The sequence below is a fragment of the Salmo salar genome, chromosome 07 (assembly GCF_965601325.2).
Source record: "Salmo salar chromosome 07, fSalSal1, whole genome shotgun sequence".
NCBI classification, from domain to species: domain Eukaryota; kingdom Metazoa; phylum Chordata; class Actinopteri; order Salmoniformes; family Salmonidae; genus Salmo; species Salmo salar.
The window spans coordinates 74,387,501-74,401,158 of record NC_138297.1 but is presented as its reverse complement, the minus strand read 5'-3'; the positions used below and the strand labels follow the sequence as shown (position 1 = coordinate 74,401,158).

The 13,658-nt window shown below is 46.1% G+C and overlaps 1 protein-coding gene across 1 annotated transcript in view; it reads right to left on the bottom strand.

Annotated features, from left to right (window-relative positions):
- Positions 1 to 229: 229 nt before the first annotated feature.
- The window catches only part of LOC106598122 (xylosyl- and glucuronyltransferase LARGE1), a 175,360-nt gene continuing 161,931 nt past the window's right edge, over positions 230 to 13,658 (bottom strand). Inside the window, exons 12-14 of the mRNA XM_082977243.1 lie at positions 5,956 to 6,102; positions 3,754 to 3,949; positions 230 to 994 (exon numbers count right to left, since the gene is read on the bottom strand). Of these exons, the coding sequence (XP_082833369.1) occupies positions 797 to 994; positions 3,754 to 3,949; positions 5,956 to 6,102 (541 nt within the window). The 3' untranslated portion in view covers positions 230 to 796. The remainder of the gene's footprint in view (positions 995 to 3,753; positions 3,950 to 5,955; positions 6,103 to 13,658) is intronic.

Below are 13,658 nucleotides of genomic sequence, written 5' to 3'. Positions count from 1 at the left end.
CTCTCTCTCCCGCTCTCTCTCTCCCTCTCTCCCTCCCTCTCCCTCCCTCCCTCCTTCTCTCTCCCTCCTTCCTTCTCTCCCTCCCTCTCCCTCCTTCCTTCTCTCCCTCCTTCCCTCTCTCCCTCCCTCCTTCCTTCTCTCCCTCCTTCCCTCTCTCTCTCTCCCTCCCTCCCTCCCTCCCTCCATCCCTCCCTCCCTCCCTCCCTCCCTCCCTCCCTCCCTCCCTCCCTCCCTCCCATAGTGATGTCCAGTTCTGTTGTTAGAGAAGAACGGAGAGTTGTAAGAGTCCAAACCAGCCTGTACAGACTCATCCATCACAGCAACAGCTTCCTCGCCCAGCCAGAAACCAGCCAGAAACCAGGTCAGCAACTCCTGGACCGGTTGCTCCACCCGGTCCTCGGAGGGGTTAAACAATGGCACACAACGACCTTACGGTTACCCCCGGTTACCCTTCAGTTGGTTAACGCTGGTTTGTCTCAAACCAGGTCATAAACCCCAAAACTAAAAAGGTGAGAGTTCACAAGAATCAGAGCTCACAATTTAAACCTCATGGATTGGTCGGCACAAAGGTCAGAGTTCGTGGTAAGAGTCTTTAGTAACCATTCTGTCCACTCCTGACTCCCTACATCGACTGTCCTTCGAATCCACCGCTCTTTCCCTCTCCTCTGCCCAGCCCAGAGGGATCCTGGGTAGTAGTGTAGTCCTAGACAGCCTTAGAGGAGGAGGAGGAGGGGGGGGGGGGTTATGGGTAGTGTAGTCAATAACGGGTCAGAGTGTCCTGGCTCATCAGTGTTGGCTAGCTGTTGTTCTCTGCAGTCATGTATTTGAGGGCAGCGAAGCCGTATCGTCGAGACATGTTCTGTTGGAACTCCTCTTTCAGGGTCTTCAGGCAGACGCGATACTGCTTGTTGGAGCGGAACTTAGTGATGTCGAAACTGGGAGCATGAGGCATGTGGATCATATAGGCGTTGGGCAGAACCACAAACTCATACTCCTGGGACAGAGGACAGAGGACAGAGTTAGAAACACTAAGACAGCATCACTAACTCATACTGCTGGAAGAGAGGACAGAGGACAGAGTTAGAAACACTAAGACAACATCACTAACTCATACTGCTGGAACAGAGGACAGAGGACAGAGTTAGAAACACTAAGACAACATCACTAACTCATACTGCTGGAAGAGAGGACAGAGGACAGAGTTAGAAACACTAAGACAGCATCACTAACTCATACTGCTGGAAGAGAGGACAGAGGACAGAGTTAGAAACACTAAGACAGCATCACTAACTCATACTGCTGGAAGAGAGGACAGAGTTAGAAACACTACGACAGCATCACTAACTCATACTGCTGGAAGAGAGGACAGAGGACAGAGGACAGAGTTAGAAACACTAAGACAGCATCACTAACTCATACTGCTGGAAGAGAGGACAGAGGACAGAGGACAGAGTTAGAAACACTAAGACAGCATCACTAACTCATACTCCTGGGACAGAGGACAGAGGACAGAGTTAGAAACACTAAGACAGCATCACTAACTCATACTGCTGGAAGAGAGGACAGAGGACAGAGTTAGAAACACTAAGACAACATCACTAACTCATACTGCTGGAAGAGAGGACAGAGGACAGAGGAGGTGGAGAGAGGTGAACTGGGTGGAGAGAGAAATTGATGGATGGAGAGAGTGGAGGTGTGGACACACGGAGAGAGGGTGGAGGTGTACAGAGGGTGGAGGTGGAGGTGAGTGATGGGTAAAGGTGTGTCCAGTACCTGTGAGTGACAGAGTGATGGGTAAAGGTGTGTCCAGTACCTGTGAGTGATAGGTAAAGGTGTGTCCAGTACCTGTGAGTGACAGAGTGATGGGTAAAGGTGTGTCCAGTACCTGTGAGTGACAGAGTGATAGCTAAAGGTGTGTCCAGTACCTGTGAGTGACAGAGTGATGGGTAAAGGTGTGTCCAGTACCTGTGAGTGACAGAGTGATGGGTAAAGGTGTGTCCAGTACCTGTGAGTGACAGAGTGATAGGTAAAGGTGTGTCCAGTACCTGTGAGTGACAGAGTGATAGCTAAAGGTGTGTTCAGTACCTGTGAGTGACAGAGTGATGGCTAAAGGTGTGTCCAGTACCTGTGAGTGACAGAGTGATAGCTAAAGGTGTGTCCAGTACCTGTGAGTGACAGAGTGATGGGTAAAGGTGTGTCCAGTACCTGTGAGTGACAGAGTGATGGGTAAAGGTGTGTCCAGTACCTGTGAGTGATAGGTAAAGGTGTGTCCAGTACCTGTGAGTGACAGAGTGATGGGTAAAGGTGTGTCCAGTACCTGTGAGTGACAGAGTGATAGCTAAAGGTGTGTCCAGTACCTGTGAGTGACAGAGTGATGGGTAAAGGTGTGTCCAGTACCTGTGAGTGACAGAGTGATAGGTAAAGGTGTGTCCAGTACCTGTGAGTGACAGAGTGATAGGTAAAGGTGTGTCCAGTACCTGTGAGTGACAGAGTGATAGGTAAAGGTGTGTAGTACCTGTGAGTGACAGAGTGATGGGTAAAGGTGTGTCCAGTACCTGTGAGTGACAGAGTGATAGGTAAAGGTGTGTCCAGTACCTGTGAGTGACAGAGTGATAGCTAAAGGTGTGTTCAGTACCTGTGAGTGACAGAGTGATGGCTAAAGGTGTGTCCAGTACCTGTGAGTGACAGAGTGATAGCTAAAGGTGTGTCCAGTACCTGTGAGTGACAGAGTGATAGCTAAAGGTGTGTCCAGTACCTGTGAGTGACAGAGTGATGGGTAAAGGTGTGTCCAGTACCTGTGAGTGACAGAGTGATAGGTAAAGGTGTGTCCAGTACCTGTGAGTGACAGAGTGATGGGTAAAGGTGTGTCCAGTACCTGTGAGTGACAGAGTGATAGCTAAAGGTGTGTCCAGTACCTGTGAGTGACAGAGTGATGGGTAAAGGTGTGTCCAGTACCTGTGAGTGACAGAGTGATAGGTAAAGGTGTGTCCAGTACCTGTGAGTGACAGAGTGATAGGTAAAGGTGTGTCCAGTACCTGTGAGTGACAGAGTGATAGGTAAAGGTGTGTAGTACCTGTGAGTGACAGAGTGATGGGTAAAGGTGTGTCCAGTACCTGTGAGTGACAGAGTGATAGGTAAAGGTGTGTCCAGTACCTGTGAGTGACAGAGTGATAGCTAAAGGTGTGTTCAGTACCTGTGAGTGACAGAGTGATGGCTAAAGGTGTGTCCAGTACCTGTGAGTGACAGAGTGATAGCTAAAGGTGTGTCCAGTACCTGTGAGTGACAGAGTGATAGCTAAAGGTGTGTCCAGTACCTGTGAGTGACAGAGTGATGGGTAAAGGTGTGTCCAGTACCTGTGAGTGACAGAGTGATAGGTAAAGGTGTGTCCAGTACCTGTGAGTGACAGAGTGATAGCTAAAGGTGTGTTCAGTACCTGTGAGTGACAGAGTGATGGCTAAAGGTGTGTCCAGTACCTGTGAGTGACAGAGTGATGGCTAAAGGTGTGTCCAGTACCTGTGAGTGACAGAGTGATAGGTAAAGGTGTGTCCAGTACCTGTGAGTGACAGAGTGATAGCTAAAGGTGTGTCCAGTACCTGTGAGTGACAGAGTGATAGCTAAAGGTGTGTCCAGTACCTGTGAGTGACAGAGTGATAGCTAAAGGTGTGTCCAGTACCTGTGAGTGACAGAGTGATGGGTAAAGGTGTGTCCAGTACCTGTGAGTGACAGAGTGATAGCTAAAGGTGTGTCCAGTACCTGTGCATCCAACTCCATGACATGAGCCACTTTATTCCACCCAAAGCCAACGAAGCGTCTGTCGTACTCTGGACTGTCCCGTCTCACCATCACGTAGGGTTCAAAGTCCGCTTCCCACTGGACCCTGTACGGCGTGGTGGCAGTCCTCCACTTAGCGAAGTTAGTGGGAGCGTGACCCTTCGTCCAGACATGGTACCTAGCAGGGAGAACCGGTAGATACAATCAATACTTTATTGCCAAGGAGGGTGAGGAGGGATTGTGGGGCGGCAGGTATTCTAGTGGTTAGAGTGTTGGACTAGTAACTGAAAGGTTGCTGGATCGAATCCCCCCGAGCTGACAAGGTAAAAAATCTGTCGTTCTGCCCCCTGAACAAGACAGTTAACCCACTGTTCCCCGGTAGGCCGTCAGTGTAAATAAGAATTTGTTGTTAACTGACTTTCCGAGTTAAATAAAGGTTGAATAAATAAATAAAAAATGGCATTCAAACCTACTTGGAGATAGTGTGACACCTTTTGATTAGAGTTTACATCTGGGAGTCCTTCTAGCTGAGTACTGATTGAACCCATCTGGGAGTCCTTCTAGCTGAGTACTGATTGAACCCATCTGGGAGTCCATCTAGCTGAGTAGTGATTGAACCCATCTGGGAGTCCTTCTAGCTGAGTACTGATTGAACCCATCTGGGAGTCCTTCTAGCTGAGGAGGGATTGAACCCATCTGGGAGTCCTTCTAGCCGAGTAGTGATTGAACCCATCTGGGAGTCCTTCTAGCCGAGTAGTGATTGAACCCATCTGGGAGTCCATCTAGCTGAGTACTGATTGAACCCATCTGGGAGTCCTTCTAGCTGAGTACTGATTGAACCCATCTGGGAGTCCTTCTAGCCGAGTAGTGATTGAACCCATCTGGGAGTCCTTCTAGCTGAGTAGTGATTGAACCCATCTGGGAGTCCTTCTAGCCGAGTAGTGATTGAACCCATCTGGGAGTCCATCTAGCTGAGTACTGATTGAACCCATCTGGGAGTCCTTCTAGCTGAGTACTGATTGAACCCATCTGGGAGTCCTTCTAGCCGAGTAGTGATTGAACCCATCTGGGAGTCCTTCTAGCCGAGTAGTGATTGAACCCATCTGGGAGTCCTTCTAGCTGAGTACTGATTGAACCCATCTGGGAGTCCATCTAGCTGAGTACTGATTGAACCCATCTGGGAGTCCTTCTAGCTGAGGACTGATTGAACCCATCTGGGAGTCTTCTAGCTGAGTAGTGATTGAACCCATCTGGGAGTCCTTCTAGCCGAGTAGTGATTGAACCCATCTGGGAGTCCTTCTAGCTGAGGACTGATTGAACCCATCTGGGAGTCCTTCTAGCCGAGTACTGATTGAACCCATCTGGGAGTCTTCTAGCTGAGTACTGATTGAACCCATCTGGGAGTCCTTCTAGCTGAGTACTGATTGAACCCAACTTTCTGGGCTCTGTGTTTCAATCTGTCATGTTAATGATCAAAAACGATCTCTGTGTTGAGAGACAAATAAACATCTACACTGCTGCTTGGGATTTAAACACTTTATTTTGTTTATTTATTTTATTGAACCTTTATTTAACTAGGCATCCCTTTATCCCTTAGAGACAGAGTAAGATTAATGTTGTACCTTTAAATGATCATTTCAGTCGCTGGCAGGCAAATGGCAAAATAACATCTGTGCTGCTGCTTACTAATGAGAATGTGTCCCAGCCTTTAAGTGTTTTGTGTTTTTAATAACGCGAAGGTATTTCTAAAGATGGGAGTACAGGTGGAGGGGAACAGAGGTTCAGAAACTGTCCCAGTGCGGCCATCCCTTTAAGTGCTTTGTGTTTTTAATAACGCGAAGGTATTTCTAAAGATGGGAGTACAGGTGGAGGGGAACAGAGGTTCAGAAACTGTCCCAGTGCGGCCATCCCTTTAAGTGCTTTGTGTTTTTAATAACGTGAAGGTATTTCTAAAGATGGGAGTACAGGTGGAGGGGAACAGAAGTTCAGAAACTGTCCCAGTGCGACCATCCCTTTAAGTGCTTTGTGTTTTTAATAACGTGAAGGTATTTCTAAAGATGGGAGTACAGGTGGAGGGGAACAGAAGTTCAGAAACTGTCCCAGCGGTGATTCCAACCCCCTTGCAGCTGAGGGACATGTGTGTATGTAGTGTAATGCTGAGACGGAGGCTGAATGTGTTTATACCTGAAGGTGAACAGAGTCCCCATGTCCAGCTGGGACAACAGCTCAGCCTTGGACTTGGGGTAAGACAGACGGTAACGGAGCGTCTCGAAGGCCGGCACCACCAACGCTTTCTTATTGTTAGCCATGTCCAGCTGAACCACAGACTTCCTGTAGAGACGTTACAGAGACGTTACAGGGACGTTACAGAGACGTTACAGGGACGTTACAGGGACGTTATTATAATGTTACAGAGACGTTACAGAGACGTTACAGGGACGTTACAGGGACGTTACAGAGACGTTACAGAGACGTTATTATAATGTTACAGAGACGTTACAGGGACGTTACAGAGACGTTACAGGGACGTTACAGAGCTTTCATATTGTTAGCCATGTCCAGCTGAACCACAGACTTCCTGTAGAGACGTTACAGAGACGTTACAGGGACGTTACAGGGACGTTACAGAGACGTTACAGAGACGTTATTATAATGTTACAGAGACGTTACAGAGACGTTACAGGGACGTTACAGGGACGTTATTATAATGTTACAGAGACGTTACAGAGACGTTACAGGGACGTTACAGGGACGTTATAGAGACGTTACAGGGACGTTACAGGGACGTTACAGAGACGTTACAGGGACGTTACAGAGCTTTCTTATTGTTAGCCATGTCCAGCTGAACCACAGACTTCCTATAGAGACGTTACAGAGACGTTACAGGGACGTTACAGAGACGTTACAGGGACGTTACAGGGACGTTACAGAGCTTTCTTATTGTTAGCCATGTCCAGCTGAACCACAGACTTCCTATAGAGACGTTACAGAGACGTCACAGAGACGTCACAGAGACGTTACAGGGACGTTACAGGGACGTTACAGAGACGTTACAGGGACGTTACAGAGACGTTACAGGGACGTTACAGGGACGTTATAGGGACGTTATTAGAACATTACAGAGCTTTCTTATTGTTAGCCATGTCCAGCTGAACCACAGACTTCCTGTAGAGACGTTACAGAGACGTCACAGAGACGTTACAGGGACGTTACAGGGACGTTACAGAGCTTTCTTATTGTTAGCCATGTCCAGCTGAACCACAGACTTCCTGTAGAGACGTTACAGAGACGTTACAGGGACGTTACAGGGACGTTACAGGGACGTTACATAGACGTTATTAGAACGTTACAGAGCTTTCTTATTGTTAGCCATGTCCAGCTGAACCACAGACTTCCTATAGAGACGTTACAGAGACGTTACAGGGACGTTACAGGGACGTTACAGGGACGTTACATAGACGTTATTAGAACGTTACAGAGCTTTCTTATTGTTAGCCATGTCCAGCTGAACCACAGACTTCCTATAGAGACGTTACAGAGACGTTACAGGGACGTTACAGGGACGTTACAGAGACGTTACATAGACGTTATTAGAACGTTACAGAGCTTTCTTATTGTTAGCCATGTCCAGCTGAACCACAGACTTCCTATAGAGACGTTACAGAGACGTTACAGGGACGTTACAGGGACGTTACAGGGACGTTACATAGACGTTATTAGAACGTTACAGAGCTTTCTTATTGTTAGCCATGTCCAGCTGAACCACAGACTTCCTATAGAGACGTTACAGAGACGTTACAGGGACGTTACAGGGACGTTACAGAGACGTTACATAGACGTTATTAGAACGTTACAGAGCTTTCTTATTGTTAGCCATGTCCAGCTGAACCACAGACTTCCTATAGAGACGTTACAGAGACGTTACAGGGACGTTACAGAGACGTTACAGGGATGTTACAGGGACGTTACAGAGACGTTACAGGGACGTTACAGGGACGTTACAGAGATGTTACAGGGCTTTCTTATTGTTAGCCATGTCCAGCTGTACCACAGACTTCCTATAGAGACGTTATTAGAACGTTCCAGAGCTTTCTTATTGTTAGCCATGTCCAGCTGTACCACAGACTTGTTACAGGGGACAGAGATGGAGTCATTCTAACATTACGGGGACTTAACGATCCTGACGTTATTACAGTATAACACAACAGACAGACAGACAGACAGACAGACAGACAGACAGACAGACAGACAGACAGACAGACAGATAAAAAGACAGACAGATAGATAAACAGACAGACAGACAGATAGATAAACAGACAGACAGACAGATAGATAAACAGACAGACAGATAAACAGGCAGACAGACAGATAGATAAACAGACAGACAGATAAACAGGCAGACAGACAGATAGATAAACAGACAGACAGACAGACAGACAGATAAACAGACAGACAGATAGATAAACAGACAGACAGACAGATAAACAGGCAGACAGACAGATAGATAAACAGACAGACAGACAGACAGATAAACAGGCAGACAGATAAACAGACAGACAGATAAACAGACAGACAGACAGACAGACAGACAGATAAACAGGCAGGCAGACAGACAGACAGACAGACAGACAGACAGACAGACAGACAGATAAAAAGACAGATAGATAAACAGACAGACAGACAGATAGATAAACAGACAGACAGATAGATAAACAGACAGACAGACAGATAGATAAACAGACAGACAGATAAACAGGCAGACAGACAGATAGATAAACAGACAGACAGATAAACAGGCAGACAGACAGACAGACAGACAGACAGACAGACAGACAGACAGACAGATAAAAAGACAGACAGATAAAAAGACAGATAGATAAACAGACAGACAGACAGATAGATAAACAGACAGACAGATAGATAAACAGACAGACAGACAGATAGATAAACAGACAGACAGATAAACAGGCAGACAGACAGATAGATAAACAGACAGACAGACAGACAGATAAACAGGCAGACAGATAAACAGACAGACAGATAAAAAGACAGACAGATAAACAGACAGACAGATAAACAGACAGACAGACAGACAGACAGATAAACAGACAGATAGATAAACAGGCAGACAGACAGATAGATAAACAGACAGACAGACAGACAGATAAACAGGCAGACAGATAAACAGACAGACAGATAAAAAGACAGACAGATAAAAAGACAGATAGATAAACAGACAGACAGACAGATAGATAAACAGACAGACAGATAGATAAACAGACAGACAGACAGATAGATAAACAGACAGACAGATAAACAGGCAGACAGACAGATAGATAAACAGACAGACAGATAAACAGGCAGACAGACAGACAGACAGACAGACAGACAGACAGACAGACAGACAGACAGACAGACAGACAGACAGACAGACAGACAGATAAAAAGACAGATAGATAAACAGACAGACAGACAGATAGATAAACAGACAGACAGATAGATAAACAGACAGACAGATAAACAGGCAGACAGACAGATAGATAAACAGACAGACAGACAGACAGATAAACAGACAGACAGATAAAAAGACAGACAGATAAACAGACAGACAGATAAACAGACAGACAGATAAACAGACAGACAGACAGACAGACAGATAAACAGACAGATAGATAAACAGGCAGACAGACAGATAGATAAACAGACAGACAGACAGACAGATAAACAGGCAGACAGATAAACAGACAGACAGATAAAAAGACAGACAGATAAAAAGACAGATAGATAAACAGACAGACAGACAGATAGATAAACAGACAGACAGATAGATAAACAGACAGACAGACAGATAGATAAACAGACAGACAGATAAACAGGCAGACAGACAGATAGATAAACAGACAGACAGATAAACAGGCAGACAGACAGACAGACAGACAGACAGACAGACAGACAGACAGATAAAAAGACAGACAGATAAAAAGACAGATAGATAAACAGACAGACAGACAGATAGATAAACAGACAGACAGATAGATAAACAGACAGACAGACAGATAGATAAACAGACAGACAGATAAACAGGCAGACAGACAGATAGATAAACAGACAGACAGACAGACAGATAAACAGACAGACAGATAAAAAGACAGACAGATAAACAGACAGACAGATAAACAGACAGACAGATAAACAGACAGACAGACAGACAGACAGACAGACAGATAAACAGACAGATAGATAAACAGGCAGACAGACAGATAGATAAACAGACAGACAGACAGACAGATAAACAGGCAGACAGATAAACAGACAGACAGATAAAAAGACAGACAGATAAAAAGACAGATAGATAAACAGACAGACAGACAGATAGATAAACAGACAGACAGATAGATAAACAGACAGACAGACAGATAGATAAACAGACAGACAGATAAACAGGCAGACAGATAAACAGACAGACAGATAAACAGACAGACAGATAAACAGACAGACAGGCAACAAAGCCAAATACAATACTGTAGGTCTGAAAAGAAAAAGTGAGAACTAAATAACCTTTATCAAACAGTGTTTCCCCAGCAATGATACCTGATACCTGAGATACATACCCCTCTGTTTCCCCAGCAATGATACCTGATACCTGAGATACATACCCCTCTGTTTCCCCAGCAATGATACCTGATACCTGAGATACATACCCCTCTGTTTCCCCAGCAATGATACCTGATACCTGAGATACATACCCCTCTGTTTCCCCAGCAATGATACCTGATACCTGAGATACATACCCCTCTGTTTCCCCAGCAATGATACCTGATACCTGAGATACATACCCCTCTGTTTCCCCAGCAATGATACCTGATACCTGAGATACATACCCCTCTGTTTCCCCAGCAATGATACCTGATACCTGAGATACATACCCCTCTGTTTCCCCAGCAATGATACCTGATACCTGAGATACATACCCCTCTGTTTCCCCAGCAATGATACCTGATACCTGAGATACATACCCCTCTGTTTCCCCAGCAATGATACCTGATACCTGAGATACATACCCCTCTGTTTCCCCAGCAATGATACCTGATACCTGAGATACATACCCCTCTGTTTCCCCAGCAATGATACCTGATACCTGAGATACATACCCCTCTGTTTCCCCAGCAATGATACCTGATACCTGAGATACATACCCCTCTGTTTCCCCAGCAATGATACCTGATACCTGAGATACATACCCCTCTGTTTCCCCAGCAATGATACCTGATACCTGAGATACATACCCCTCTGTTTCCCCAGCAATGATACCTGATACCTGAGATACATACCCCTCTGTTTCCCCAGCAATGATACCTGATACCTGAGATACATACCCCTCTGTTTCCCCAGCAATGATACCTGATACCTGAGATACATACCCCTCTGTTTCCCCAGCAATGATACCTGATACCTGAGATACATACCCCTCTGTTTCCCCAGCAATGATACCTGATACCTGAGATACATACCCCTCTGTTTCCCCAGCAATGATACCTGATACCTGAGATACATACCCCTCTGTTTCCCCAGCAATGATACCTGATACCTGAGATACATACCCCTCTGTTTCCCCAGCAATGATACCTGATACCTGAGATACATACCCCTCTGTTTCCCCAGCAATGATACCTGATACCTGAGATACATACCCCTCTGTTTCCCCAGCAATGATACCTGATACCTGAGATACATACCCCTCTGTTTCCCCAGCAATGATACCTGATACCTGAGATACATACCCCTCTGTTTCCCCAGCAATGATACCTGATACCTGAGATACATACCCCTCTGTTTCCCCAGCAATGATACCTGATACCTGAGATACATACCCCTCTGTTTCCCCAGCAATGATACCTGATACCTGAGATACATACCCCTCTGTTTCCCCAGCAATGATACCTGATACCTGAGATACATACCCCTCTGTTTCCCCAGCAATGATACCTGATACCTGAGATACATACCCCTCTGTTTCCCCAGCAATGATACCTGATACCTGAGATACATACCCCTCTGTTTCCCCAGCAATGATACCTGATACCTGAGATACATACCCCTCTGTTTCCCCAGCAATGATACCTGATACCTGAGATACATACCCCTCTGTTTCCCCAGCAATGATACCTGATACCTGAGATACATACCCCTCTGTTTCCCCAGCAATGATACCTGATACCTGAGATACATACCCCTCTGTTTCCCCAGCAATGATACCTGATACCTGAGATACATACCCCTCTGTTTCCCCAGCAATGATACCTGATACCTGAGATACATACCCCTCTGTTTCCCCAGCAATGATACCTGATACCTGAGATACATACCCCTCTGTTTCCCCAGCAATGATACCTGATACCTGAGATACATACCCCTCTGTTTCCCCAGCAATGATACCTGATACCTGAGATACATACCCCTCTGTTTCCCCAGCAATGATACCTGATACCTGAGATACATACCCCTCTGTTTCCCCAGCAATGATACCTGATACCTGAGATACATACCCCTCTGTGACCTAGACGTTTCCCCAGCAATGATACCTGATACCTGAGATACATACCCCTCTGTGACCTAGACGTTTCCCCAGCAATGTGACCCCAGAATTAGAAGAACATATTAAACGTTACAGTATCTCTACGGCTGATACCTGATACCTGAGATACATACCCCTCTGTGACCTAGACGTTTCCCCAGCAATGTGACCCCAGAATTAGAAGAACATATTAAACGTTACAGTATCTCTACGGCTGTGACGGCCTCCCTCACCTGAGGTACTCGTAGAGGACATTATACGTTACAGTATCTCTACGGCTGTGACGGCCTCCCTCACCTGAGGTACTCGTAGAGGACATTATACGTTACAGTATCTCTACGGCTGTGACGGCCTCCCTCACCTGAGATACTCGTAGAGGACAGTATACGTTACAGTATCTCTACGGCTGTGACCGTCTCCCTCACCTGAGATACTCGTAGAGGACATTATATGTTACAGTATCTCTACGGCTGTGACGGCCTCCCTCACCTGAGGTACTCGTAGAGTACATTATATGTTACAGTATCTCTACGGCTGTGACGGCCTCCCTCACCTGAGATACTCGTAGAGGACATTATACATTACAGTATCTCTACGGCTGTGACGGCCTCCCTCACCTGAGATACTCGTAGAGGACAGTATACGTTACAGTATCTCTACGGCTGTGACGGCCTCCCTCACCTGAGATACTCGTAGAGGACATTATATGTTACAGTATCTCTACGGCTGTGACGGCCTCCCTCACCTGAGGTACTCGTAGAGGACATTATATGTTACAGTATCTCTACGGCTGTGACGGTCTCCCTCACCTGAGATACTCGTAGAGGACATTATACATTAAAGTATCTCTACGGCTGTGACGGCCTCCCTCACCTGAGGTACTCGTAGAGGACATTATACATTACAGTATCTCTACGGCTGTGACGGCCTCCCTCACCTGAGATACTCGTAGAGTACATTATATGTTACAGTATCTCTACGGCTGTGACGGTCTCCCTCACCTGAGATACTCGTAGAGGACATTATACATTAAAGTATCTCTACGGCTGTGACGGCCTCCCTCACCTGAGGTACTCGTAGAGGACATTATATGTTACAGTATCTCTACGGCTGTGACGGTCTCCCTCACCTGAGATACTCGTAGAGGACATTATACATTACAGTATCTCTACGGCTGTGACGGTCTCCCTCACCTGAGATACTCGTAGAGGACATTATACATTACAGTATCTCTACGGCTGTGACGGCCTCGCTCACCTGAGATACTCGTAGAGGACATTATATGTTACAGTATCTCTACGGCTGTGACGGC